Below are 24,719 nucleotides of genomic sequence, written 5' to 3' on the forward strand. Positions count from 1 at the left end.
ATGAACAGCTGCGTTATCCATTGTTTACAGAACAGTCTGATTCAGCCTTATAGTACAAATTGCTTTTAACTCTGAAATAGAAATGGGGTGGTCTAAATGTTATTTGCTCAGCTGGTGACTACTACTAAAAAATAATAGTTCACAATTCTGCAACATTTTTCAGCTGAGGACCACTTTACAAAATTAATTAATTAACTCTTGCAACATCCCTATAAGGTAAGCATTATCTCCATTTTAACTGGGGAAACTGAAGCACAAAGGCTAAATGACTTGCCCAAGACCACAGAACCAAAGTCTTGCAGAGCTTGGAACAGAACCCAGATTTAGACTGTTTGTTGTAAAATGCTTTGTGATCCTCAGCTGAAAAATGCTGGTCCTTATGTGGGGTGTGAAAGCAGAGGCGGATTAAGATTTATTGGTGCCCTGGGCACAAAGAACATTTGGGCCCTCCACACCCTGGGATCCTGGGGGGGCCAGAACCACTGGGGGCCAGAGAGGGTCATGCCCACCCACTTTTTTAACATGGGCACAGTAGCCTTGGGCAGCCGCAGAACAGCAGCAGCATGGGTGTAGTTTGGGTGTTGTATGGCATTGCCCCTCACAACTGCAAGCCTCGAGACAAAGGCAACAGGAGGAACAGTGCCTCACATGGTTGCTGCCTTGGGGACAAAGCCCAGCCAGCAGGGGGGGCAGCCTGGCAATAGTGAGACCCAGCAGGGCAGCCTGGTAGCGGGAGCCGGACATAGCCACTGAGCGAGCCCAGGTGGAATGAAGCAGCCACTGAGGCCACGCCAGTAAGCAGCGGGAGCTATGCCTGAGGAGTCCTTCCTTCTTGGCTCCTCGCTGCCTGAAACCTTCCCGGGGCTCCTCAATTCCTCCCAGGCTGGGGCAGGACCTCCTCTCCCTGCAGAGCGTTTCCCCAGGCCCCAGGAGAGGACAGGATGCCGAACCAGAGCCTTCACCCCTAGGGCTCACTGGCAGTGGCATGCCCTGGGGGATGGGGACACGGACTGGGAGCTGCTCTTGGGCACGCTAACCTCCATCCAGGGCAGGTGGAGGGTCTGGGGTTCCCCACAGCAGCCCAGTCTCCCTGGTCAGCTCTTACCACTGCCCGGCTCTGGCTTTTGGCGTGGCCAGGGGGCAGGGCCCCAGGAGAAAGAGGAGGAGCATGGCAACAGTTCTGGTGCTGGTGGACCCCCCACTGCTAACCAGGTTCCAGCACTCATGTGGGGGCCCCCAAATTTCCTGCGTGAAAGGGGTGTGTGGGCCAAAATGAAGAACGCTTAAAGACCATGTATTCAACCTCCACCTTCCTTTTCCTGCAAAAACATCACTTCATTCATCCCATATAATTTCCAAGTTATTCTGGAACAAGATCTATTGTATGCTAGTGTACAATGTTGACTCCTTATCAAGCCATATATAGTTGAAACGTAATATGAAATAATAGTTCAGTGCACTACAAGCTGGTAAATAAACTATCATAACATTATGGAAAATGTGTGTATAGGAAATATTCATTACGCTGTAAAATCTGTAAAAACTAGATGAGTTTTCAGTATCAATGGTAAATACAATGAACACATTCCCTATGCTTCATGTGATAAACAGCAGGCATGAATATGAAATTATTTTAACTGAAAACCAAGTATAACTTGCAACTTCTCTTTCAAGTCTGTATGCTTCTGCACTCAACTACAGATTGTCTCTTATTTTCATCTCAGTCCATCCCTTTCTGACTTGGGTATAAAATACAGCAAAAAGATGCTCACTTGTTTGCAGGTTCACGGGGTACAGTAAACAGCAAACATGTTCAATAAATCATTTGTGGTGTATTTTTCCAATTTTTAAAGTATAATTTTAATAAATGATACACACACCTGTAAACTCTAAGGCTATTTTAAGACAATTGCATACAGTTTTGCAAAATTATAAGATTGCTTCTCACAATCTGCTTGAAAATGTCCTTTAAAAGTACTTATACAGGACGATATAATCTTTTCCTTGACAAATGCTCTTTGCTACATTTGACACTGTAGATCATCCTTTCCTTTTTGACATGCTATCCTCACTGAGCTTATAAGATATCTCCTCTCCCGATTTGCCTGTCTCTCCAACTATTCCTTTAACGTCTCTTTTTGTGGCACCTCCTCCTCCTCCATCTATCACCGCCACTCCCCCTTTTTCTATCATCTCTATTGATGCCATTGATGTCTTCCCTGTCATTCAAGCTCGCAACTGGGAAATTATTTTTACTCCCTCCCTCTCCTTTGCCCACACAGCCAGGCTATCTCCAGACCCTGATTCTCTTCCTCAACATCTTCAAAATCCACCCTTTACTTTCCATCCTCAGAACCAAATCTATCATTCTGTTCCTTTCTATATCACACCTTGACTATTGAAATATCCTCCTTTCTGACCTCCTAGACAAACACATTTGCCCCCCCCCCTTCAGTCCACATAAACTATAGCCACTAAAGTCTTCTTCCCTGCCTGTTGTTTTGATTGTGTCACTCACTCCCCTTTTTGAATCCAGTAGTTTCCCATCCTTTATCACATTACCCTGTTTATCCTCCCTGGTCAAGCTCAAATTGCTTTGTCTCCCCTCCCTCGCCACCAACCCCTCTTTCTCCTTTTACTCTATTTACATTCCCACCCTCATTCACTCATTTGTCAGCTTCTCAACAATCACCTCTGAGCCTCCGTCCATGTGCTCCCCTATGTAAAATACAATCTTCCTATACTCATTTCAGCCCCTCCCCTGTCCACACAATTTCCATTTAAAGTCCCATTTCTGCCTTCAGGCCTTTAGCAAACTTAACTGATGTGTATAAAATACCTTAGTACTGGTCCTCTTCCCATAATCTGTCTATCTGTTCTTAGAGTGAGCTCAAGATAAAAATAGCTCTTCTAAAACTAAGAAAAAATGTCTAAATGCCTCAAAATATACATTGGAATTTCCATTCACTTCATTTTACACCTCCAACTAAAACAAATGAGGAATATGAGTCTGAATTAATACCGGAGATGTTGCCTTATTTAGGAAAATTAATATTACGTAAATTTGGAGATTAGATTTAAACTATTTACTCAATATTTTGCACACGGTGATGGAACTCATTCATGCCTTAAGTATGGCACTTCATAAAAACGATAACCAGTGGCTTTCAACCAACACTCAGATCTATTTCAGGTATTACTTCTTAGGAGCATGTCAATTCTTTTAACCTACTTTAACAAGGCGTCATAGAATTTATTAAAAATTAAGTTTAGCCATCCACATATGTTAATCTTTACTCCTTTTTTGTAAATTAATAATTGCAAATGAGTAATGTTAGAATTCAAACTTGAAAAAATCCACATAGAAAAAGAATAACTATTCTGTCACTGTAAGTTGCTATGGCAACAACTACAATGTCTATAAAGACTTTAGCTTCATTTTAGGAATAAAGGAGAAGGATCACAAGATACTGAAAGGAAAAATATTGTGTTTATACAGTTCTCTTTTATGCAAAGGGAACAATAGATGTTTTTATTTCATTTTTTAAATAACGTATTTTGGACTGGTAGGAAATCCTTCAATCTATTTTAAAACTGCATAACATTGTGTCTCAGTTATGCACTGCTATAGGTCTAACTTGGCTTTGAAAGTGACCTTACTATTCTTGATTCACAGGCTCAATGACAGGTGAAAACTCTGTGAAATGAAGCTTTTCGTGATGAAGGGTAATGGTATGCTGTCCACGTGGACATGTAATAACACGGGGGAACAGGACTATAAAATACAGTGGGGGAAAAAGCCCCTAACTAACAGAAGAGATTCTACAGAATAGTCTAAAAATACCTTACAGTATTTCAAACGAAGCATGAACAGGTGAAAAGTATAAATATCTACAAAACAAAAAAGCTCCACCTAGAGTTTAAAAAGTAGGCATTATTCAATAAAAGAACCAACATACAATTAGCAGGGTCTTAGCTCCAAGACTTCTATAAACCTGCCAATGCACCTATAACTACAATAAATGCTAGCGTTAAACAAAGATGCCTTTTATATCTTACAAAATGCTGTTATCTAATAATAAACATAAATAAAAATATTCATTTTCAAGGATACTTTGCACAAATATTTAATCCAATGATATAACTTTTTGGTATATTACCCTCTAGAAATGGTTTGTAAGGTTTTCCACGTAAATTAAAATATATTTGTAAAATACATACATTTTTAAACACTACCCTGAAAATATAGAAATTACTTAATCCTTTTCTTCTGAGAATTTTTTAAAATGTAATTCTCAGAAAATAAAGCAGATGATCCAACTACAATAATGTATGAAGGGCAAAATCTTGCCCTCATTCACACCCTGCTAATCCCACAGATTTCAGCGAAGATATGCAGGGCAAAATCCTGGGAATTTCACCACTGATTTTAATAAGGCCAGGATTTCACCCACAGGGTGTAAAACAGGGAGGAATTTAGCCCTAAAGCCCTAATCCTGCTAAGATTTGCACACATATTAAACTTTAAGCAAATGAATAGTCCAACTGAATACCCTGGGTCTTCTCACATGTTTAAAATTAAGCACATGCATAAGAGTTTGTAGTAATGGGGACCTGAAAAAACAGTTGTTTATTTTCACTTAGTTCTGTTAAATGACCTGATCCTGCAAGCAGTTACACCCATGAGAAGTGCCATTGTGCAGGAGCAACCATTTGTCACATTGGTCTCAAAGTTTGTTTCTTTATATGAACTTTCCTGTTCTGTATGTCATCATTTAAAAATTTAATAAGAAATTAGGGAAAAAAGTAAAGAGAAACTCCTTTACACTGGTACTGCACAGACTTTTTTCATAACTAATTTTAATGGACTTTCCATATCTGCATCATACAAATGGCAAAAAATGCCATGGAGAAAATCCTGACATTTCAGTGGGAGAATTTAAATTTTAAATGTATAAAAATAAATGTCCTAAGCAACCAGAGAGTGTTTTTCAGAAACACAAAGGGTGAGAAATGTTGTCGTCTCCCTCGAACCCTCACTGGACCTGTCCTTTCAGTTGGAGCAATGTGTACACATCCAAGAGCAGCATTTTTGTGTGCTCATTTTAAAAAGTAGGAAAACTCAAAAGTCATTCTAGAGACTTTTGGTAACATACCTTTAGGGAAATGGTATTATCTCCATGCCATTAGGAGCAAATCCAGACCTTAATGCACAGCCCAAAAACCAATGCCAGGCTCTGGGGAGATGTACAAAGAAGGCAGTATCCTCCTCCCAAGCCAGAGTGGCTGAACAGCCAATACCCACAAAGGTGAGTACGTGCATCCAAACAGGACTGGATCCCCAGCATCAACAGCTCTCCCCACATTCAGACCCCATCCGTTTACACAGTGAAACCAGGTTGGGTTGATTACACAGGGCTCTTTGAAGTTATAGAAAAGATGGCTGTATTTGTCCCACTTTTGTTGTACACATGGGCGGAGGGTGAACGCCCCTGGCCCCACTCCTTCCACCTGAGGCCCCAACCCCTGCCTGCCGGAGCCCCGAGGCCTTCCCACCTCTTCCCCAGCTGTGCCGGCTAGCCTGATCCCCCACCATGGGCCACTGGCTCGGCCTGAGCCCGAGCTCCAGGCCACTGGCTGGAGCTGAGCCTCCACCAGCTTCAGGGGAGAGGTGTAGTGAGAGCGGGGCCTCGGGGCAGAGTGTGGGCAGGGTCACAGCCTGGGTTAGGGGCGGCTTAGCATCCCATGGCCTTCGATACCTGCCGTCCATGGCTGTATAATAAAAAACCCTATGGGAACATTTTATGGTTGCCATATTTCCATTCAGCTAAAAACAAATCTAGATATGCCCTTGTATCTTCTGCCTACCTATCTATAGCTTTAAAGACAAGCACATTTCTTGCACATACTAGTAGACATATCTACTTGGAGCTACCAAAGTTTAGCCTTGAAATTGGACAAAGGTTTCTAACCTTCAGAGAAGTGAAGTTCTGGAACAGCCTTCCAAGTGGGGGCAAAAAACTTAACTGGCTTCAAGACTGAGCTCGATAAGTTTATGGAAGGCATGGTATGATGGGACTGCCTACAATGGCATGTAACTGATCTGCGACTACTAACAGCAAATATCTCCAGTGGCAGGACACTAGATGGGGATGGCTCTGAGTTGCTATGGAGAATTCTTTCCCAGGTGTCTCGCTGGCGGGTCTTGCCCACATGCTCAGGGTCTAACTGAATGCCATATCTGTAGTTGGGAAGGAATCTTCCCTCACGTCAGACTGGTAGAGACCTTGGGGGGTTTTCACCATGCACTGTATCATGGGGCACAGGGTCACTTGTAGGTTTAAACTAGTGTAAATGGCAGATTCTCTGTAACTTTAAGTCTTTAAATCATGATTTGAGGACTTTGGTAACTCAGCCAGAGGTAAAGGGTCTATTACAGTAGCTGGTGGGTGAGGTTCTGTGGCCTGCAATATGCAGATGGTCAGACTAGATGATCATAGTAGTCCGTTGTGACCTTAAAGTCTATGAGTCTAACATGCTTTTTGGTCAGTTTCTTTAATAACTTGTTTTTATACCACCTGCAGCAGGTGCTTCATTTCCTCAGGACAGTGTGTCTCCATGAATTCCCCTCATGCTTCTTTTTTTAATGCAGTGTTTCTCAGAGGCAGACCAAATAAAACTATTGTACCCCTTGTACACCTTCACTTTTAAACAACTTATTGGATAACATTAAATATGAAATGTATTTACACTCATGTTTACAAACATGGACAAGGAACAAAGACATAAAAATAAGAAACAGACTCCAATATCCAATACACATTCAGCCCCTAAATACAAAAGAAAAACTCTCTTCAATACCTACAGATAGGTGTTTTTAGCCACCCAGACCTTCCAGCAATTATTTAGTCCTCAGGCATTCAAACCAGATCTTCTCCAAGTTGCTTTCACCCCACTCAGACTCTGAAAGTTAAGGGATATTCAGTTCTCCTTAGTTTAGAACTTCCTTCCCAACACTATACTGGCTCTCGTCAACATCTAGCTAAACTAAGAATTTATCCTCCTTGTGCACTTCCCTATTCTAGAATCTCAGCATCCAACAGTATACAGGAATTCAACCCCAGGGTTACAATGTCACTGCCTCTGCATAGTCTTAGGACTGCAAATATTTGTTTTGTTACACAAACCATATGTCTACCAAGGTGGAATGAAGAACTGTGCTTTGGCACTTAGTTTCAAGTTCTCAGCTTGCCTGGTTGAACTCCCTCACCTCTGCCCCTTTTTGCTTTTTTCCCTCTATTTATCCTCTCTCACTTGGTCTCTTGTCTGAGCTGTCATCCCATTCTCTTATCTTTTCTCTCATTTCATCTTGCTTTCTCTATCTTCTTTCTCTTGTGCCACATTTTCCTCCTGCCTCCTTCCTCTTCTCATTTCTTTCTGCCTTTTGCTGTCTGACCATCAATCATTTCCTCACCACACTGTGTTCCTACTATTCTCCCTTCCTTTTCTGCTTAGTCTTCATCCACATAAACAGATTTCTCTGAGGTGCCTTCCCTTCATTTTCCTTTCTCTCTGTTATCACAATTCCAGCCTCTGCACTATGGGTTAGGAACATTGCTTACACTACTCTCACACTGCAGAATCTACTAGCTTAGTTCCTCTAACTGTTTCTCTTACCTTGCTCATATGCTTCAAAGAGAGCAGAGCACTTAAAGGAAGTGAACTAACACCCCAAAATACAGATTATTGTTTCAGAGATTAGGATTTAGAAGAGATGGATCATAATTTATATAAAAATATTACATAATTTAAATGGATTTGGTAGAAATCTAACCCTTTTACCAAAAAATTGTGTTTCTGATCAGTCTTGCACGACAGCAATTATACTTTGTTTGATTTATTGTACTCCATTTCCCAAAGGAATGTTACTCAGCATTCTGTCTACTTCCTTCGCAGCACCAGACTGGAATAAAGATTCTAACACTTATGACAACTCCCAAACCTCCTTCTTGTGCCATATGCTATCATACCTTTCTACTTGCTGATGTTTGCATTTAAATTTTTTTCTTAGATGTATTCATCTCTGCTGAACTACAATCAACTTTAATTAAGACTGAGAGAGGACGTGCATAAAGAAAGATTTATTCTTTTTATGACTAGATCCTCTGGGGGCCTCTAGAGTTCTAAAACACTTAATCATTTTTTCCAGGTTGGGAAGCTGAGTGGAATATTCAGTGACACAACCTAAAGTTCACCAGAAAAAGCTAAAGAGAACTGCAAGATGTTCCATCCCCACAAGGACTGAGCACAAAGCCTGCAGAGCACTCCTATCTCATTCTCCTGAGGAAATCAGAAACCAGAGCTACTTGTAAAATTTAATAAAGCTTCATCAGTCAATAGCAATTTCCTTCACTTCCTGTCCTAGATCGACATATGAATTCAATGGAAGATAGCATATTGGAGAACAGAGTTCCAAAAATATTAATTTCATATTCAGAGAGGAATCACAAAAAACTCATTCTACTAAGACTCAATAGATGGTACAATCTATTCATTGTAATACACTTGAGTCTCTATGGGAAAGTAGTGAACAGTATAACAAAATAAAACGAGGAAAAAATAAGTCTACTTATATTAGGCACAATGAAGTATACAGAAGGTCATTATCTATAAAAGTGACTGTAAGTAATTACAGTCATCCTCCTGTATTACTGTATGGTGGAATTCAAGATTTTGGGCCTGATCCAAAGCCCACTGAAGTCAATTGGAATATTTTCTTTGACCTCCATGGGCTTTGGATCATGACCTTAAAATGTATCTAATAAAAAAATTATAGGAGTCATAAAAGACACTTATTTAAAGAGTTAACTCCACTGGATCAACAAGGGTTAATACTGAAGGATAACCATTTGGCTAAAGATTCTTCTTCGAGTGATGTTCTTTTGGGTGCTCCACTTCAGGTGATTGTAGAGCAGTGCCCCAGGTTGGACGGAATGGGCTTCGGAGTTGCCTGAGTAAGTGATGATATCACTGTTATACCTAACAGTGCATCCGATCTTGAGCTCTGGTCATTTGCATAGTTTCATAAATGTGTGTGCAGAGGCCCAAGTGGCTGCTCTACATATGTCCATGATCAGTATGCTGTTGAGAAAGGCTACTGAAGTTGAAAGGGATCAGGTAAAGTGAGTTCTGATCCCCAGTGGGGGTTTTAGGTTCTTTTGTTGATAGCAGAGGTGAATGCACCCAGAGATCCATTTTGATAGTCTTTGTGTAGAGATAGTGGAGCCTTCAGAATGTTCTGTAGTGGAAATGAAAAGCCTGAGAAAGATAAAATGCTAGTACGCACTGACGTCAAGAGTGCGTAGTACTGAATCTTGTGTACTCTTGTGTGGTTTGGGGAAGAATGAGGGGAGATGGACTGGCTGATTTATGTGGAAAGAAGAGATATTTAAGGTAGGAATTTTGGATGAAGTCTTAGGTGACCTTGTCCTTGAAAATGTTGGTTTAGGGTATATATGCCCCTAGCTCACCCACATGACAAGCTGATGTGATAGCCACTAAGAATGCTACCTTTATTGATAGGTGTGTCAGAGAACGTCACTAAGGGTTCAAACAGAGGCCCAGTGAGGCAGCATAATACTAGGTTCAAGTCCCAGGGTGGCATGGGTGTGCGTACTTTGGGGTAAACGTTCTTGGTAATTGGGTGTGCAAAACGTTTGGTAATTGGGTGTGCAAATAGCGATGCCCCATCAATCTTGTGGGGGAAGGTGGCAATAGCCATGAGATGTACTTTGACTGAACTAATGGAAAGCCCAGATTTTTTCAGTTCCAAGATATAATCCAATATCATGGGCAAAGGAGCAGAAACTGCATTACTTTGTTTGTTTTGGCGCCATATGTAGAACCTTTTCCATTTCTGAAGGTAAGCATTGCATGTGGTTGGTTTTCTACTGTTTAGTAATACGTGTTTAACCTGTTCAAAACAGGTTAGTTCATTATGATGGAACCATGAAGGAACCATGCCTTTAGGGGAAGTCCCTCCAGGTTCGGATGGTCAGCCCACTTGAAGAAGAAGTATGCATTTCTTTCTTTCCTTTTCTTTTACAATACTTGTCAAAAACCTTAATTTGTAAAACACGTAACGTGTAAAGGCCCAGGAGAATGTGACTTTGGGGCCTGAAAAAAAAAGTGCTGAAAATTCTGGAAAAAAAGCCAACAATGCATTACTTTAATGTTTTCTTTTTACGTTAATGTGCAGTTATGATCAGAAAAGGGACTATTTAAAAATGGCTGTTCCTTATTTCACAGATCTCTTTCCCATGCACATTCCAAGTTATATCTGATTACTTTCGTGACAAAAGCAAGTTTACTACTTTTTATATTTTTAATACAGCAGAGCCAATGCAGCTATGGGAGTAAGGTGAATTCTTTTTTGGTTCATGCATCACTCACAGAATTGATAACAGAGGTCCAATTTAATATTCTTTACCTAAAGTTTTATAGCTTATATTGTATTTTACTACAATACACTTAAGTTATGATGATACACAATCCAGAAAGAACACAGCTTGATTTCCAGATTGGAGTTGTAGGGCTGACGGCTAGAAAACCAACTTTTCACCTGTAAAATGAGTATATTTGCTCTGAAAATCACAGATAACACAATAAACATGAAAGCCCACAATGCTTTCTTTTTACTGTCACAGTTCGGATTTATTGTCACTATTCAGAATTGAATAGTTTAAATAATTGAATAATTTAAACCACGAGTTTAAAGACATAGGTCAGGGCTTTGTTACAGGAGTGGGTGGGTGAGATTCTGTGGCCTGAGTAGTGCAGGAGGTCAGACTAGACGATCATAATGGTCCCTTCTGACCTTAAAGTCTATGAGTCTTATTTTCTGGAATAAAAGATTGTCTCCAATACATTCCAAGAAGTTGTTGGAAAATCTGTGCCCTGCTCTGTTATTTTCCCAACAGATGTCTGAGTAGTTGAAGTCCCCCATCACCACCAAGTCCTGTGCTTTGCATGATTTTGTTAGTTGTTTAAAAAAGCCTCATCCACCTCTTCTTCCTGGTTAGATGGTCTTAGTAGACCCCTACCCTGACATCACCCTTGTTTTTTACCTCTATTATCTTTACCCAGAGACTTTCAACAAGTCTGTCTCAACCTCAGTCCAAGTGTATACATTTTTAATATATAAGGCAACACCTCCTCCCTTTTTTCCCTGCCTGTCCTTCCTGAGTAAGCTGTACCCTTCTATACCAATATTCCAGTTATGCGTATTATCCCACCATGTTCTGTGATGCCAACTATGCCATAGTTCTGTTTATTTACTAGCATTTCTAGCTTTTCCTGTTTATTCCCCATACTTCTCGCATTAGTATACAGACATCTAAGATACTGATTCGATTTCCCCCCTGCCCCAGTTCTGTCTTGTCTTTCCTTTATCCTTGCTACAACAGCCCATGCTCCCCGCAAATTCCGACCCTTCTCCTAGGTCTCCATATTTTTTACTTACCTGTGGGCTTTGGTCACCTGCCCCCTTCAAACCTAGTTTAAATCCCTCCTCACTAAGTTAGCCAGTCTGGATCCAAATATACCCTTCCCCTTCCTCAATGGGTGGACCCCATCTCTGCTTAACAGTCCTTTTTCCTGGAATAGCATCCCTTGGTCAAGGAAGCTGAAGCCCTCCTGATGACACCATTTTTGCAGCCAGGGATTCAGCTCCAGAAGGCATCTGTCTCTGCCTGGGCCCCGACCCTTGACCAGAAGGATCAAAGAGAACACCACCTCCACTCCCAACTCCTTCACCCTTACTCCCAGAACCCTGTAGTCACTTCTGATCTGCTGAGGGTCATACCTTGCCGTATCAATAGTGCCCACATGGATGAGTAGCATGGGGTAGTAGTCAGAGGGCTGGGTGATCCTCAACAATCCCTCTGTAATGTCTCAGATACTGGCTCATGGCAGACAGCATACCACCTGGGGTGCCATGTCAGGGCAACCGATGGGTGCCTCCGTCCCCCTCAGAAAAGAGTCACCAACCACCACTACCCTACGCTTCCTCCTGCGAGTGGTGGCTGAGATCCTCCCAGTCTTGGGGGTACATGGCTTCTCCTACTCCACCTTTGAAGGTGATTCCTCATCACTTGTTGCCAGGGCAGCATATCGGTTTTCCATCACCATGGTGGGTTAGTTGGGAGTAGGGGTTGAGCACTGCCTGCTGTCAGAAGTAACCAGCGGCCAGTGTCCTCCCTGTGACAGAGCCATATCCTCTTCCCCCGGTGGTGTGACAGCAGTCCTCTGTAGCTAGATAACTTCCTCAGCCTTGGATGCCTCCATATGAATACTCTCAAGGAATTCCTCATGGGCACGGATGCTGCTCAGCCTAGCCACCTTCTCCTGTAGCTCTCCCACCTGCTTCCTGAGAGATTCCACCAGCAGGCACCTTTCACACTGGAAGGTCCCCCCAGCCTGGCTTTCTGTGAGTAGGAAATGGTGGCAACAGTCTCTGCAAGTCCACACCAGGATCTGGGTAGAGGCATCCAGGGTTGGGTTGTCTGTCTGGATACAGGTGCACGTGGAGAAGACAGAAGCAGCGCTGGCGATGTGGCCCTTCCCAATCATAGTGATTATATTACGTCTCCCTCCCACAAACTCCCTCTCAAACTCCCCTGTTTGCAGTCCCCTGTTCACTAGCTCATATAGATTTATGTTTCAAACGTGTCTGCTCCTGGGGTAACACCCACCAGGTAATTTATATCTAGTCTGGCAAGCACATTGTGAATGAGCTATTCAAGATTATGGTCCATTAAAAAACACTTAGCTCTCACGAGTCATAGAAGAAGCTTGTCACCACCCAGTGAGACCTTGCTCATTTGACCCTGGACTCCATCTTGTGCCCGCAATTTTCCACAAACCAAGACTGAGAGCAATCCCTCCATATGAGAGAAGGTATAAAGGACCCTGGAACCATCTCCATTTTGCCTCTTTTCTGCTCTGATCTCTGGACTTACACTAAAAAGAGCATACTGACTATGGACTGAGGAGCTGCCAATTTTTTGGAAGTTACCAGAGACTTTACAAGCCAGCAGTCTTTAACATCAGTCCTACAAACCTGATCCAAGAACTTTGCAATGATTGTATGTACATGACTTCCTTAAAAATTTTAACTCTCTCCTCTTTCTTTTCTCTTATAAATAAACCTTTAGATATTAGATACTAAAGAATTGGCAACAGTGTGATTATTGGGTAAAATCTGAATTATATATTGACCTGGCTATGTGGCTGATCTCTTGGGATTAGAGGACCCTATATGTGATGAAACTGGTTTTCAATAACCACTCATCACAGAGTCCAGTGTCTGGGTGATGAAGCAAGGGCGAGGATGACTGCATTTTTAACTTCTTGTTAACCAGTGTGGTGAGACAGAGGTTTACTTTTGTTACTGGCTTCATATATCTGATGGTAGAATAACCACCAGTTCGGGGGTGAGTCTGCCCTATTTCTCAGCAGTTTGTCCTGAATCTGGTATTCTCAGCTGTGACCCACTGAGGCACGGTGACATTAGGTGACACAGAGCATTCCCTCTCCCAATTGCATTCTGAGGACCACGAGCAGCTGAGAGGATAGAAGATAATCGGGGCCAAATTATGCTTACAGTTACACTTGTGTGTAAATTTTAGAGTATTTCTACTGACTTCAGTGGAGATACTCCAAATTTACACCAGTTTATGTGAAAAGAGAATCTGCCTCTCTGAATAGAAAATGAAACCCAGGCCTCTTGCATAGTAGTGCAAAGCACTGTGAGTTAGCTACACAATCACCCCTTAAATATTACATTTGAATTATAACAACATTTAATCTAACAAAACTATTCATGAAAATAAGTGCTAAGTTCGTCTGTTAAACAAATTGCTAATATAGATGTGGACAATCTCTGCAACCCAAAAAAATGTATCTTGTAACCCAAAAAAATCAACTTGACATTAAATCCGCAGGACAAAAACCATAGTTACTGTGCATAATGCAGTCATATTAGTTAATCACACCTAAATCCCTAAAGATGCAACTTTTAAATGGTTTATCAGGAAATGTAACATTCTTTTTCCGTTTTCTTTTACTTTGCAAAAAGTAGATTTAACTTTAATAATAGTTTTTAAACTATTCATATAAAAGAAAATGTTGTCAGAAGCTGCATCTCAAATTGGCTAGACGTAATGCAATTTGCAAAAGAAAGCTTTCACCGTCCATCATCCTTATTACAAGAATGAGGCAATGAAGGAGAAAAAGAAAACACAACACACATACAAAATGTCCCTGAAAGCTGGCCTGGGAACAACACAGATGGACTGCTGTGCTTCCAGGCAGCGCTCCTAATGATGACAGCCACTGCTGTATTCCAGATTTCCATAACCTTAAGAAAAGCCACACCCATGTTTTTAAAGACATTGCAGCATTTGAAGTTTTCATTTCCTGATGGTAGAGACTGCAGGCCTTTTTTGAAATCCAGATTTATATGTTTTGATTTCTTATCATACATATTGTATGAAAACCATTTTAAAAAAATATGAGTTCAACAAGCATCCTAGAAAGTTCCTCAGCCTATTTCTTCACAGAACTATTTCACAAGAATTAAAAAATACATTTACAACAGATAACGGTTTGCCAATGTTCCATTTTTTAAAAATCATGATTCTTCAAGGACATATAAAAAATTAACACATTGCTTTAGGCTAAAAATTAATATAGGCTGAGCCTATATGCTATTTTTTAAAAGTTTAGGAAAAGTACAAAGGTTTTACATTATAGGACGTGAACACACCTCTACAACTACCAGCTTACCAAATGAAAAGTGTTTTTATCTTTGTACCTCAAAAATGTCCAAAATAAAACAAGAAATGTGACCTTGTTATTCCATAACATCGACTAGTGATTTGGATATTTAATCAAAGGAAAATAAGGTAAAGATAAAGAGGTTTAAAAAGCAACTAAAGGGCAAAGTCCCTTTTATACATATGTGAGTTAAACACAAAATCCAATATGGCTATGTAAAATTTTAGTATATATCTCTATAATGTACTTACACTACATACTCCTAATTTAAATAATTTAATTAAAAATATAAGTACCAGATAGAACTACAACTGCATATATACAGTATAGTTACTTTTTTACAAATTACCTAAGAAGTAATGTGACAGGGTCAGGCCAGATGGCTACAGGAGAGTGATAGAAGGCAGATATATTAGCCCCAGGTTAAGTAGGTCCCTTTTCCCTGGGTAAGGTAACAGGGAAGGTTCCAGAACAATCAGGAACTTTCTGGAAACAATTAAGGGAGACAGGCTGATTAGAACACCTGCAGCCAATCAAGAAGCCGCCAGAATCAATTAAGACAGGCAGGCTAACAGGGCACCTGGGTTTAAAAAGGAGCTCACTTCAGTTTGTGGTGTGCGTGTGATAGGAGCTTGGAGCAAGAGGTACTAGGAGCTGAGAGTGAGAAGGCATACTGCTGGAAGACTGAGAAGTACAAGCATTATCAGACATCAGGAGGAAGGTCCTGTGGTAAGAATAAAGAAGGTGTTGGGAGGAGGCCATGGGGAAGTAGCCCAGGGAGTTGTAGCTGTCACGCAGCTGTTACAGGAGCCACTGTAGACAGCTGCAATCCACAGGGCCCTAGGCTGGAATCCGGAGTAGAGGGCGGGCCCGGGTTCCGCCCATCCCCGCAACTCCCTACTTGATACTGGAGGAGTCGAACTGGACTGTAGGTTCCACCAGAGGGGAAGGTCTCTGGCCTGTTCCCTGATCCACTAGGTGGATCAGCAGAGACTGTGGGGATTGTTCTTCTTCTTTTTCCCCATGCTGGCCAGTGATGAGGCTAACTGAATGAACGGCAGATTTGAGCTACGAAAGTGGTCAAACTGAGGGCTGCTGTGAACCTCTGAGGCGAGCAAATCCGCCAATAAGCGCTGGACACACCAAGGCAGAGGAGGAACTTTGTCACAGTAACATTACACTATAATGCACCCAACCCACAGTACACTTTGTTATACAAATCTTTACACAAATCTTTCCAATGAAACAATGGTTGTTATATGCTACGGTGTCATAAAACCATGCAAAATATTTCCTAAAGAACACAATCAAAATCTACTAAAATGGTTCCACAACAGCCCATGATTTATAGAAGTATCTACTTTTTTGGATTTGATACTCCTGACATTAAAATACTAATAACAATGAAATGCACATAAAATCAAAATTTGAAATGTCTGTGCTTCTATAGGATTATGTTTGAAGCTATCGCCAAGCCTACACAGTTTTTCTACCATATAACTATTTTGGTTGGGGGTGGGTGGGATTTTTTTACTGAAATTATACCAGTAAAACCTCTAGTGTGGATGCAGTTTTAACAACATAAAGGTAACTTACCCTGGTATAGCTTATTCCCCGTCTATGTGGTACAACTTTTGTGTGTAGGCAAGCTCTAGGTCTTCAACTTTACCTATTGTGATTTGGTGCTACAGCAAATAAAGTATGTACAATCATATACTGCTTTCGTAATGCCTCATAACTAAAACAAGCTACAGTTACTGTAATAAGCTTTACCTCGGAAACTCATAATACCATCAGAGCTGCATTATATCATTTGTTAAGTGTATTATAGCAGTTTCCACACAAAATTTCAGCTCCACTGACATGACACTGTCTTGCATAAAGGGACAGATATCAAGATGTAGATGTTGACTATGTGTGTTAGGAAAGCCTCGGAAAGTGGAATAAATTAAGTAATAACTATGACAAATAATTTGGCTTAATCTTTAAGAACTTCACATTTCTGGAATGAGCAAAATAGGTAGTTTTCTTTTTAAATGTTTCACAATAGCAAATATGAGTTAAAACATTGGAAAGGCCTATCCAAAATATGCGATGGATGAGCAATATTTTGTGGCATATTGTCACACACTCTGGAAAATAAGAAGTTTGCCACCCATCTGATTGTTTCCTATGAAACACATCTACAGTAGGTAGTACTCTGCAATAAGCTAGCAAACACTTTTTGGAGTCACTTTGTCCACTTTCCTTATCTTCCAATTTGAGAGTTATCACCTGCTTCTCTTTGGGGACGGTAATCTTGTTTGAGAAGCAAGGGTGTTTCTGAATTAAAGGGCACATGTGACAGAAGTGACAGGTTTTTTTGCCACAGAAACTATCTTTCTTTTTAAAAACCTCTTCCTTTAGGTCTTGCCTAAACCAGGGGTTGAGAGCAACAGAGACAGCCATTTCTGTTGAGCTGCAGCGAACAAGTGTTCTCAGTTGAGTTTTAAATGCCAGAACATCCTGAGAAAATTCTGAACATCAATAATGAACAAGTTCCTGAACACTCCCTTCAGACTTTTTTCTCCCATTCATGACTCTGCCTTTTGTTAAATCATTGTCCTTGCCTAATACAACTTCCTTTTTTCTTTATACCAAGCAACTGCCATCTCACACACACACACCTGACTTCTTTTGGTTTGTCTTCCATCACTAAACTCAACACTAGTATCATCTGTCATGTCTCACACATTTGACAAGTATATAAAAGTAAAAACACTCCAAAAACCCACAAAACTGTAGCAATGTTAGTGTGGCCCAGGGGATAGGGTGTTGGACTCAGAAAATCTGGATTTTGTCACTTATCTGCTATATGACCTTAGGCAAGTTACGTCATCTCTCTGTCTTACTTTGATTGTAAACTCTTCTGGATATGGAATCTCTCTATGTTTTTGTAGAGTGCCTATCACAATAGGAACCCAATCGCAGTAGAGGGCAGTAAGCACTACTGTAATACCAAAATATAATAGTGTCACTTAACTGTGTGAGGTAAGCAAATTACATTATATGCAACTGTAACTCATCCACCCCCAATCCATCATCATCAGGGTTTGAACTCTGGACCTTCAGCACAGTCGGCACTCACTACAGTGAAAGGAGTAACTCCAGTAACTGGCAGCAGGAGTAGGCTGTAATCATTTGTGGACCATCTATTAGGAAATGCACAACATACTGAAACAATGATTACATATGCATGAGTAGCCTCATTTTACCTACAGCATAATCAGATACATAGATTTGGGAGGTTCTTAAAAAGAGGCAGTGTGGCTAATGAAATAAGACTTTTGTCTGCCGTATTCTATTTTCAGCTTCTGTTGCTTCTCAGGGTGGTATGAGGCCTTGCTCAATGACAAGTATTGTGAAAGGAACTGAATTACCAACAGCAGTTAGAAAACATGAGTGTAAGGTCTCCTTGATCCTAGCCTGGTGCAAATGTCCCTAGCCCAATGTGTATTTTGATAGGGCAAGTAGGACAAGGAAGAGGATCTATTTTGTCTGATTCCCATCTGGAGATACAGCTATATGTGCCATGCTAAAAAGAGATACTGGAGAGCATGCCTCGTACATGTGGTATCTTGAAAAGTTTTAGCAGAGAGCCTTCAGCAACCTCTGCTGGGCATAATACAGATTGCGAATGGCAATTTTGACATTTTATAATTCAACCAGATCTGAATGGATTTCCATGTGGACAACAAAAGGCAAGTCTCTGATATGAGGACTATCCTTTTGCAAAATTGTGAAGTTCTGCTACAACTTACGGAGGAACTAGAATCCTTGAAAAACAGGTCAGAAAAGTTTGTATACTGAGGTTAGGCAACCTCCATATAAGGGTATCTACTACTCTGTTCATAGTAATTTGTTATTTAAGAATCAGAGAAAAAGTAAGTCTATTTTATTCATCCAAGCAATATGAAAGCTAACAGGATTAGCACTTGTCACCAAGAACATACAGCTTTAATTTTTTTTAAAAGTTTTAAATTTAAAATAGTATCTCAGAGCTTAGTGCTGGAGGTAGACATCTTGGTAAAAATGGTATCATTTAGGGCACTCGCTCACAGAAGACCCATGGAAAATACTATTACATTGCAGTGATTCCAAGTCTTTTTTGTTGTTGTTGGAGGGGAAGGCCCTACTTACAAGTGGACAGGTAGGCAGACACATTCCTCCCGATCACCAACACCATTTTCCCTCATCCTATGTCCTGGCACAATTGGTGGACTTTTCCTGATATTGTCCATTTCCTTCTTTCTGATCCTATTAATTTGTCTATTCTGTTTTCCTCCTTCTAATTTTTTGCTTTTCCCACTTCATAGTCTCTTTTTTGTTTTTCTATTTTTTAATATTCCTCTTTGCTCCTCTTCCCAGTTCTCCCATACACCAGAAGGCTAACTATTGCTCAGAAGTCAAGATGGCATGTTTCTAACAACCTTGATTTGTTATTGTTATAGTAAGTCACTGATACTTAAATCTAATTTTACATTCTCTTCAGAATCATTTTAACAAATTTGACAGGTTAATGAGGCTAACACACATTGACACAGAAGTACTTACATCGCATTTACTTTATCTTCTGGGCCCTGAACTTGGCCAGTAACAGTCCCTTGTCTGGTATTTTTAACCCAGCCAACTACTCCCATTTTCCTAGCTTCATCTTCTGTGTACTGATTTGGAAAATAAAACAAAAAATACACATAGTATATTCAGCACCAGCAGTTATGACACACACACATTGTGCATGAGTAGTCTTAAAGCCCCAGTTTCATTTCCACAACTTTCTTAAAGACAACTCTTCCTAAAAAGTATCTGTAGATATTAATGCACCTACCCAAACATCAGGATTTTCCTGCCGGTTCTGGACTTGCAGCAGAAGCAGACAATTTTTCAAAAAACTGAGACTTATCCCCCTTGTGCTTATCAGTGTTTATCATAACATCATCCCTTGACGCCACTTCCAAGTTACACCGCAGGCAATAAGGCAAGTAGCAGTATAGCTTCTTTGGGATAGTTTTCTCATGCTATGTCAGAACCTATTGATGGTTCCATTTGGGGGAGAAGACAAAAAATCTACACTCTCCATTTTAAGAATTTTCAACATATGTTATCATCTTGTGCAGAGGTCAAGGGTCTTCCACATCACCCTATAGCTGCCATTTTGAAGAAATAACACTGGCAACAAAAAACAAAAGCCTGTAAGAACTTCATCTTTTGTTAAAGCACTTCTGAATTTGTTAGACTTCCTTAAGGAGCTATGACATCCCATCTTCAAGCAATCTGTCAAAATAATTAGCAACTTGCCTTGAGAAGTAAATGAAGAACAAAACACTTGAAGAAGAGGGAACTGTGGTAGCAATAAAAATTGAAGTCCAGTTAATTGTTCAGGTTGTTAATATGACTCTTTTTGCAGTACATTATTATTGTGAATTTATGCTGACTGTTTGTCACTTATTCACTTCCTGAGCTGGCTTCAGCCACTTCAGTTTATCTCCACTATTTTTTAAGTTTTGCCATTCTGTATTATCTGTCTCTCTCAAACTTAAGTAACATATGTGTATCTTTAAATATACATGTTTTAAAACCACAAAACTGCACAGAATAGGAAGTCCACTTCTCTGAAATCCAGCTAAGAATTACTCTTTCTTCTTTGGGTGGAATAAGTCAATCAATATTCACCAACACATGTTCTTCTACTTCTCAGACACCAGTTGTATAAATATAGATATCACAGGTATTTTAACTATCTACATCTTTTCTAAATCAATCGAGGAGAAACAATCTGTGTGCAAGCATGCATTTCATGTTTACATGCTGCACTGCAGAGTATAGTCAGACTCACCACAATTGTAAACTTTAATGCAGTTTTCAAAGATATAGCTGAAAATTTTCCACTCTGTTTTACATGTGGCTCAATAATACACTAATATACCAGAGTATGCATAGAGGCTCTCTCTTTATATATCTTTATCCAGTTGCAAATACTGCACTCAGATTTGGCTATTAGCCTCTGGGGACTACATTTTAGTATACTTCATATACACTTAACTGGGCTGGCCGAGGTTGCTATGAATGAACAGTCATTATTGATTAGTTCACTGGAGAACTGTTCCTGTTTAGACACTATCAGCACAATTTCAGTGTTCTACTGTGTTCAGTCGCATCTGTTAAACTGTAACAAAGAGAATTTTTAAATTGTCTATTTGGTTATATTTGGCCTGCAGATAAAGCATCAAAATATAAGAGAGGCATAGACTCGTTGTTTCCTCACACAAAACACTCAATACTCACTTCTCTCCACTTAAATATAAAGCAGGCAAGGGAGGATGTCATGACTTTCAATCACACACAGACATAGATTCGCACTTCCAAGTTAACAATAACTTAGCACAAAGCAATGGACCATATATCTGATGGAGTGGCAACTCAGCACAGGAGCCCAGAGTACCTGGGACAGACCAGAGCTGACTGGGTAGAATGAATGATGTCACTAAATTCAAGACATATGTTATACTCCAAGTCCTTCAGCCATTTCATCTTTCAGCTGTTTTACAAGTATAACCATATACTGAAAAAGCTTAATGTTTAATATTAAACATAGGTCAATATTTTCAGAAAATACAGTATTCTAGCTATTTCCACTCTGTGAAACGTGTCCTCTTGTTTTCTGAGTTTCTGCCTTTCTTTTGAATTGTAATGCTCCTGCTGCAGGTTCAGAACTGGTGGAGAAGCTTGGGTGGGATCTGAGCTGCAGAGACCAAACTTCCACATCATGTGATTATTTAGACATCATCTGTCAGAAAAAAAATCATAAGCACTGTAGATTCATTTCTTTAATTCTCTGAAGAATTAACACTGCACTTTTATTTTCATGAAGAAAAATAAAAAGAGAATACACGTTGCTTCAGTAGCTCAAAACTAACGTTTTCCATTCAACACATTGTCAGGCCTTTATGATGTTTAAAGTCAGTGACTGAAGCCTCTAGATTGGGATCTCAAACACGCAGCCCACGGGGTTATTTTCTGTGGCCTGCCAGCTCCCAGTGCCCCCTGTCCCCCCCAGGGCTTACCTAGAGCGGCTCTGGCCCGGTGTGCACGAGGGGCAGGGCTGGCTCCCTGCCTGCCTGCCCTGCCCTGCCCCCGCGCCGCTCCGGGAAGCGGCCGGAACCTGGGGAAGGGGGGGCATAAGGGTCTATGTGTTGCCCTTGCTTCCAGGCACCGCCCCCCGCAACTCCCATTGGCCTGCAATGGGGAACCACGGCCAATGGGAGCTTCGGGGGAAGTACCTGGAGGAGCGGCCAGGGCAACACACAGAGCCCTCTGACCCCACTCCCCCAGGTTCCGGCCGCTTCCCGGAGTGGCACCGGGTCAGGGCAGGCAGGCAGGCAGGGAGCTTGCCCTGCTCCCGGTGCGTGCCAGGCTGGAGCCCTCCCCCCAAAACCCCTCCTGCACCCCAACCCCCTGCCCCGAGCCCCCTGCCTCACCCTGCACACCTCCTGCACTCCCTGCTGCACCCTGCACCCTGACCCCCTGCCGCACCCCTCACCCCTCCTGCAGCCCACACCCCAACTCCCTGCCCTGAGCCCCCTGCCACACTCTGCACACCTCCTGCACTTCAACTTCCTGCCCTGAGCCCCCGCCACACCCCGCACCCTTCCTGCACCCCCTGGGGGCAGGGAGGGGGCGGAGCTGGAGTGGGGATTTCGGGGAAGGGGTTGGAATGGGGGCAGGGAAGGGGTGGGAAGAGCCAGGGTAGGGGCGGGGCCTCATGGAAGGGGTGGAGGCCAGGGGCAGCAAGGGTGGGGTGTCAGTGATGCGGCCCTCAGGCCAATGTACTAGTCCTCATGTGGCCCTCGTGGTCATTTGAGTTTGAGACCCCTGCTCTAGATATTACTATGATACAAACAAATTCAATAACATCAATATGAATAAACTTTTCTTAAAAGAATTCTACTTTAATAGTAGGATTATTCTATACCATATATCTACTATAAAAAGAACCTATGATTTAAAAAAACAACAACAAAACCACACAATACTTAACTGTCCAGCTAAGGACTGAAAACGCCAGCTGGATTCCTTTGTACTCTACTATAGGCCTCCTACGATATTTTTAGCATTGGAGATATTACACTGTTGTAATGTAAAATTGGCACACTGCACGCTGCCTTACCATTCTGAAACAAACACCTAGAAAAAAATGAAAAGAAAAGAGCTTAATTTGACAGAATTAATGCCACTGCTAACAACTTTACCTAATTTGTGTGTCTGTAAACTAAACTGAGTACTAGAGGTTTGTTCTAGTCATTTTCTATGCAACTTTAAAGAATGGTTATACCTATTTATCACACTTCTAAAAAACAGATAGAGACTTAGGAGTTAGGTTTATACATACATACATGTTTTGACCTTATTATTAGGGCCCTACCAAAATCACGGTCCATTTTAGTCAATTTCATGGTCATCAGATTTTAAAAATTGTAAATTTCATGATTTCAGCTATTTAAAGTTGAAATTTCACAGTGTTGTAATTGTAGAGGTCCTGACCCAAAAAGGAGTTGGGGGAGGGAGGGTGTCACAAGGTTATTGTAGAGGCGGGCTGAGGTACTGCTACCCTTACGTCTGCACTGCTGCTGGTGACGTGCTGCCTTCAAAGCTGGGCTGCTGGAGAGGAGCAGCTGCTGGCCGGGAGACCAGCGCTGAAGGCAGAGCCTCCACCAGCAGCAGCGCAGAAGTAAGGATGGCCTGGTCTGGTATTGCCCCCCTTACTTCTGTGCTGCTCCTGCTGGCGGGGTGCCGCCTTCAGAGCTGGGCTCTCGGCCAACAGCCACCGCTCAACGGCCACCCAGCTCTGAAGGCAGCACAGAAGAAAGGATGGTAATACCATGATCCCCCTAAAATAACCTTGCAACCCCCCTGCGACTCCCTTTTGGGTCTGGACCCCCAATTTGAGAAACATTGGTCTCCCCCATGAAATCTGTAGAGTACAGAGTTAAAGCACACAAAAGACCAAATTTCACGGTGGGAGACCAGATTTCACAGTCTATGACGTGTTTTTCATGGCCATTAATTTGGTACAGCCCTACTTATTATGGTCTTCCTTAGGACAAATAATGACAGAGAAAATGTCTTACTTGTAATCCTGCTTCTCTGAATATATCAATTTGAAGGATTCTCTATCCCTAACCTTAACTTCTTAGCAATATAGTGGAAGAACACTCCTAGAGCTTCAGGTTTTAATCCTTGAGGACAACCGTAGGAACGCAGAAGATAAGCCAGGTCCCCTTGATTCTTTCATCATGTACTTAATTTTTCTGCAGGAAAATCTCATCTCAGGAGCCCCCCCCCCTCTTTTTTTATTTTTTAAACACCTCATGTTGAACATCCAGAATTGGCATTTTCTTTCTGTGAACTTTGCCTACCATTGAAGAAACTGAGTGGAATGTTCAGAAGGCTCACAAGGACAAGTAGAGTGCAACCCATATCTCCTATCCCACTACTGCTGCCCTCAAGACTCACAAACTAGAAGAGTTCCATCATCTTCTGCTAAGGAGGTAAGATCTGTAGTCAAAATCCTGCATGGATAGTATCTTTAGAGAACGCAGAATGTCAACAGTCTCCAAGTATGAAATAAATGCTATATTATAAAAACATATTTCCAAGCTTTTAGCTACCCAACTGGTGGCCTACTCCCTCAACAAAATTAAGGTTGCTAAACTTATGTATGAGAACATATATAAATAGAATATATATAACCTTTTATGCATTTATTTTTAGAAAACTACAGAACACTATCTGAACAGAGTCAGTTTATACCTTCATGGACAAAGTACTGAGTCCTTAGTTAT

At 41.3% G+C, this 24,719-nt stretch overlaps 1 protein-coding gene across 4 annotated transcripts in view; it reads right to left on the reverse strand.

Moving 5' to 3' along the window:
* Nucleotides 1-24,719, reverse strand: part of ACYP2 (acylphosphatase 2) — a 125,783-nt gene that overhangs the window by 91,648 nt on the left and 9,416 nt on the right. For 2 of the 4 annotated variants that reach the window (XR_013345741.1, XR_013345742.1), the window contains exons 2-4: nt 23,045-23,061; nt 19,432-19,541; nt 6,866-6,963 (exon numbers count right to left, since the gene is read on the reverse strand). Coding sequence is in view for 2 of the 4 variants with exons in the window: in XM_077813886.1 (XP_077670012.1) it covers nt 19,432-19,541; nt 23,045-23,061 (127 nt within the window). In the remaining 2 variants the exon portion in view is untranslated. The remainder of the gene's footprint in view (nt 1-6,865; nt 6,964-19,431; nt 19,542-23,044; nt 23,062-24,719) is intronic. The other 2 variants (XM_077813886.1, XM_077813888.1) reach the window with 1 other exon arrangement.

This window comes from Eretmochelys imbricata, chromosome 3 (assembly GCF_965152235.1).
Source record: "Eretmochelys imbricata isolate rEreImb1 chromosome 3, rEreImb1.hap1, whole genome shotgun sequence".
NCBI classification, from domain to species: Eukaryota; Metazoa; Chordata; order Testudines; family Cheloniidae; genus Eretmochelys; species Eretmochelys imbricata.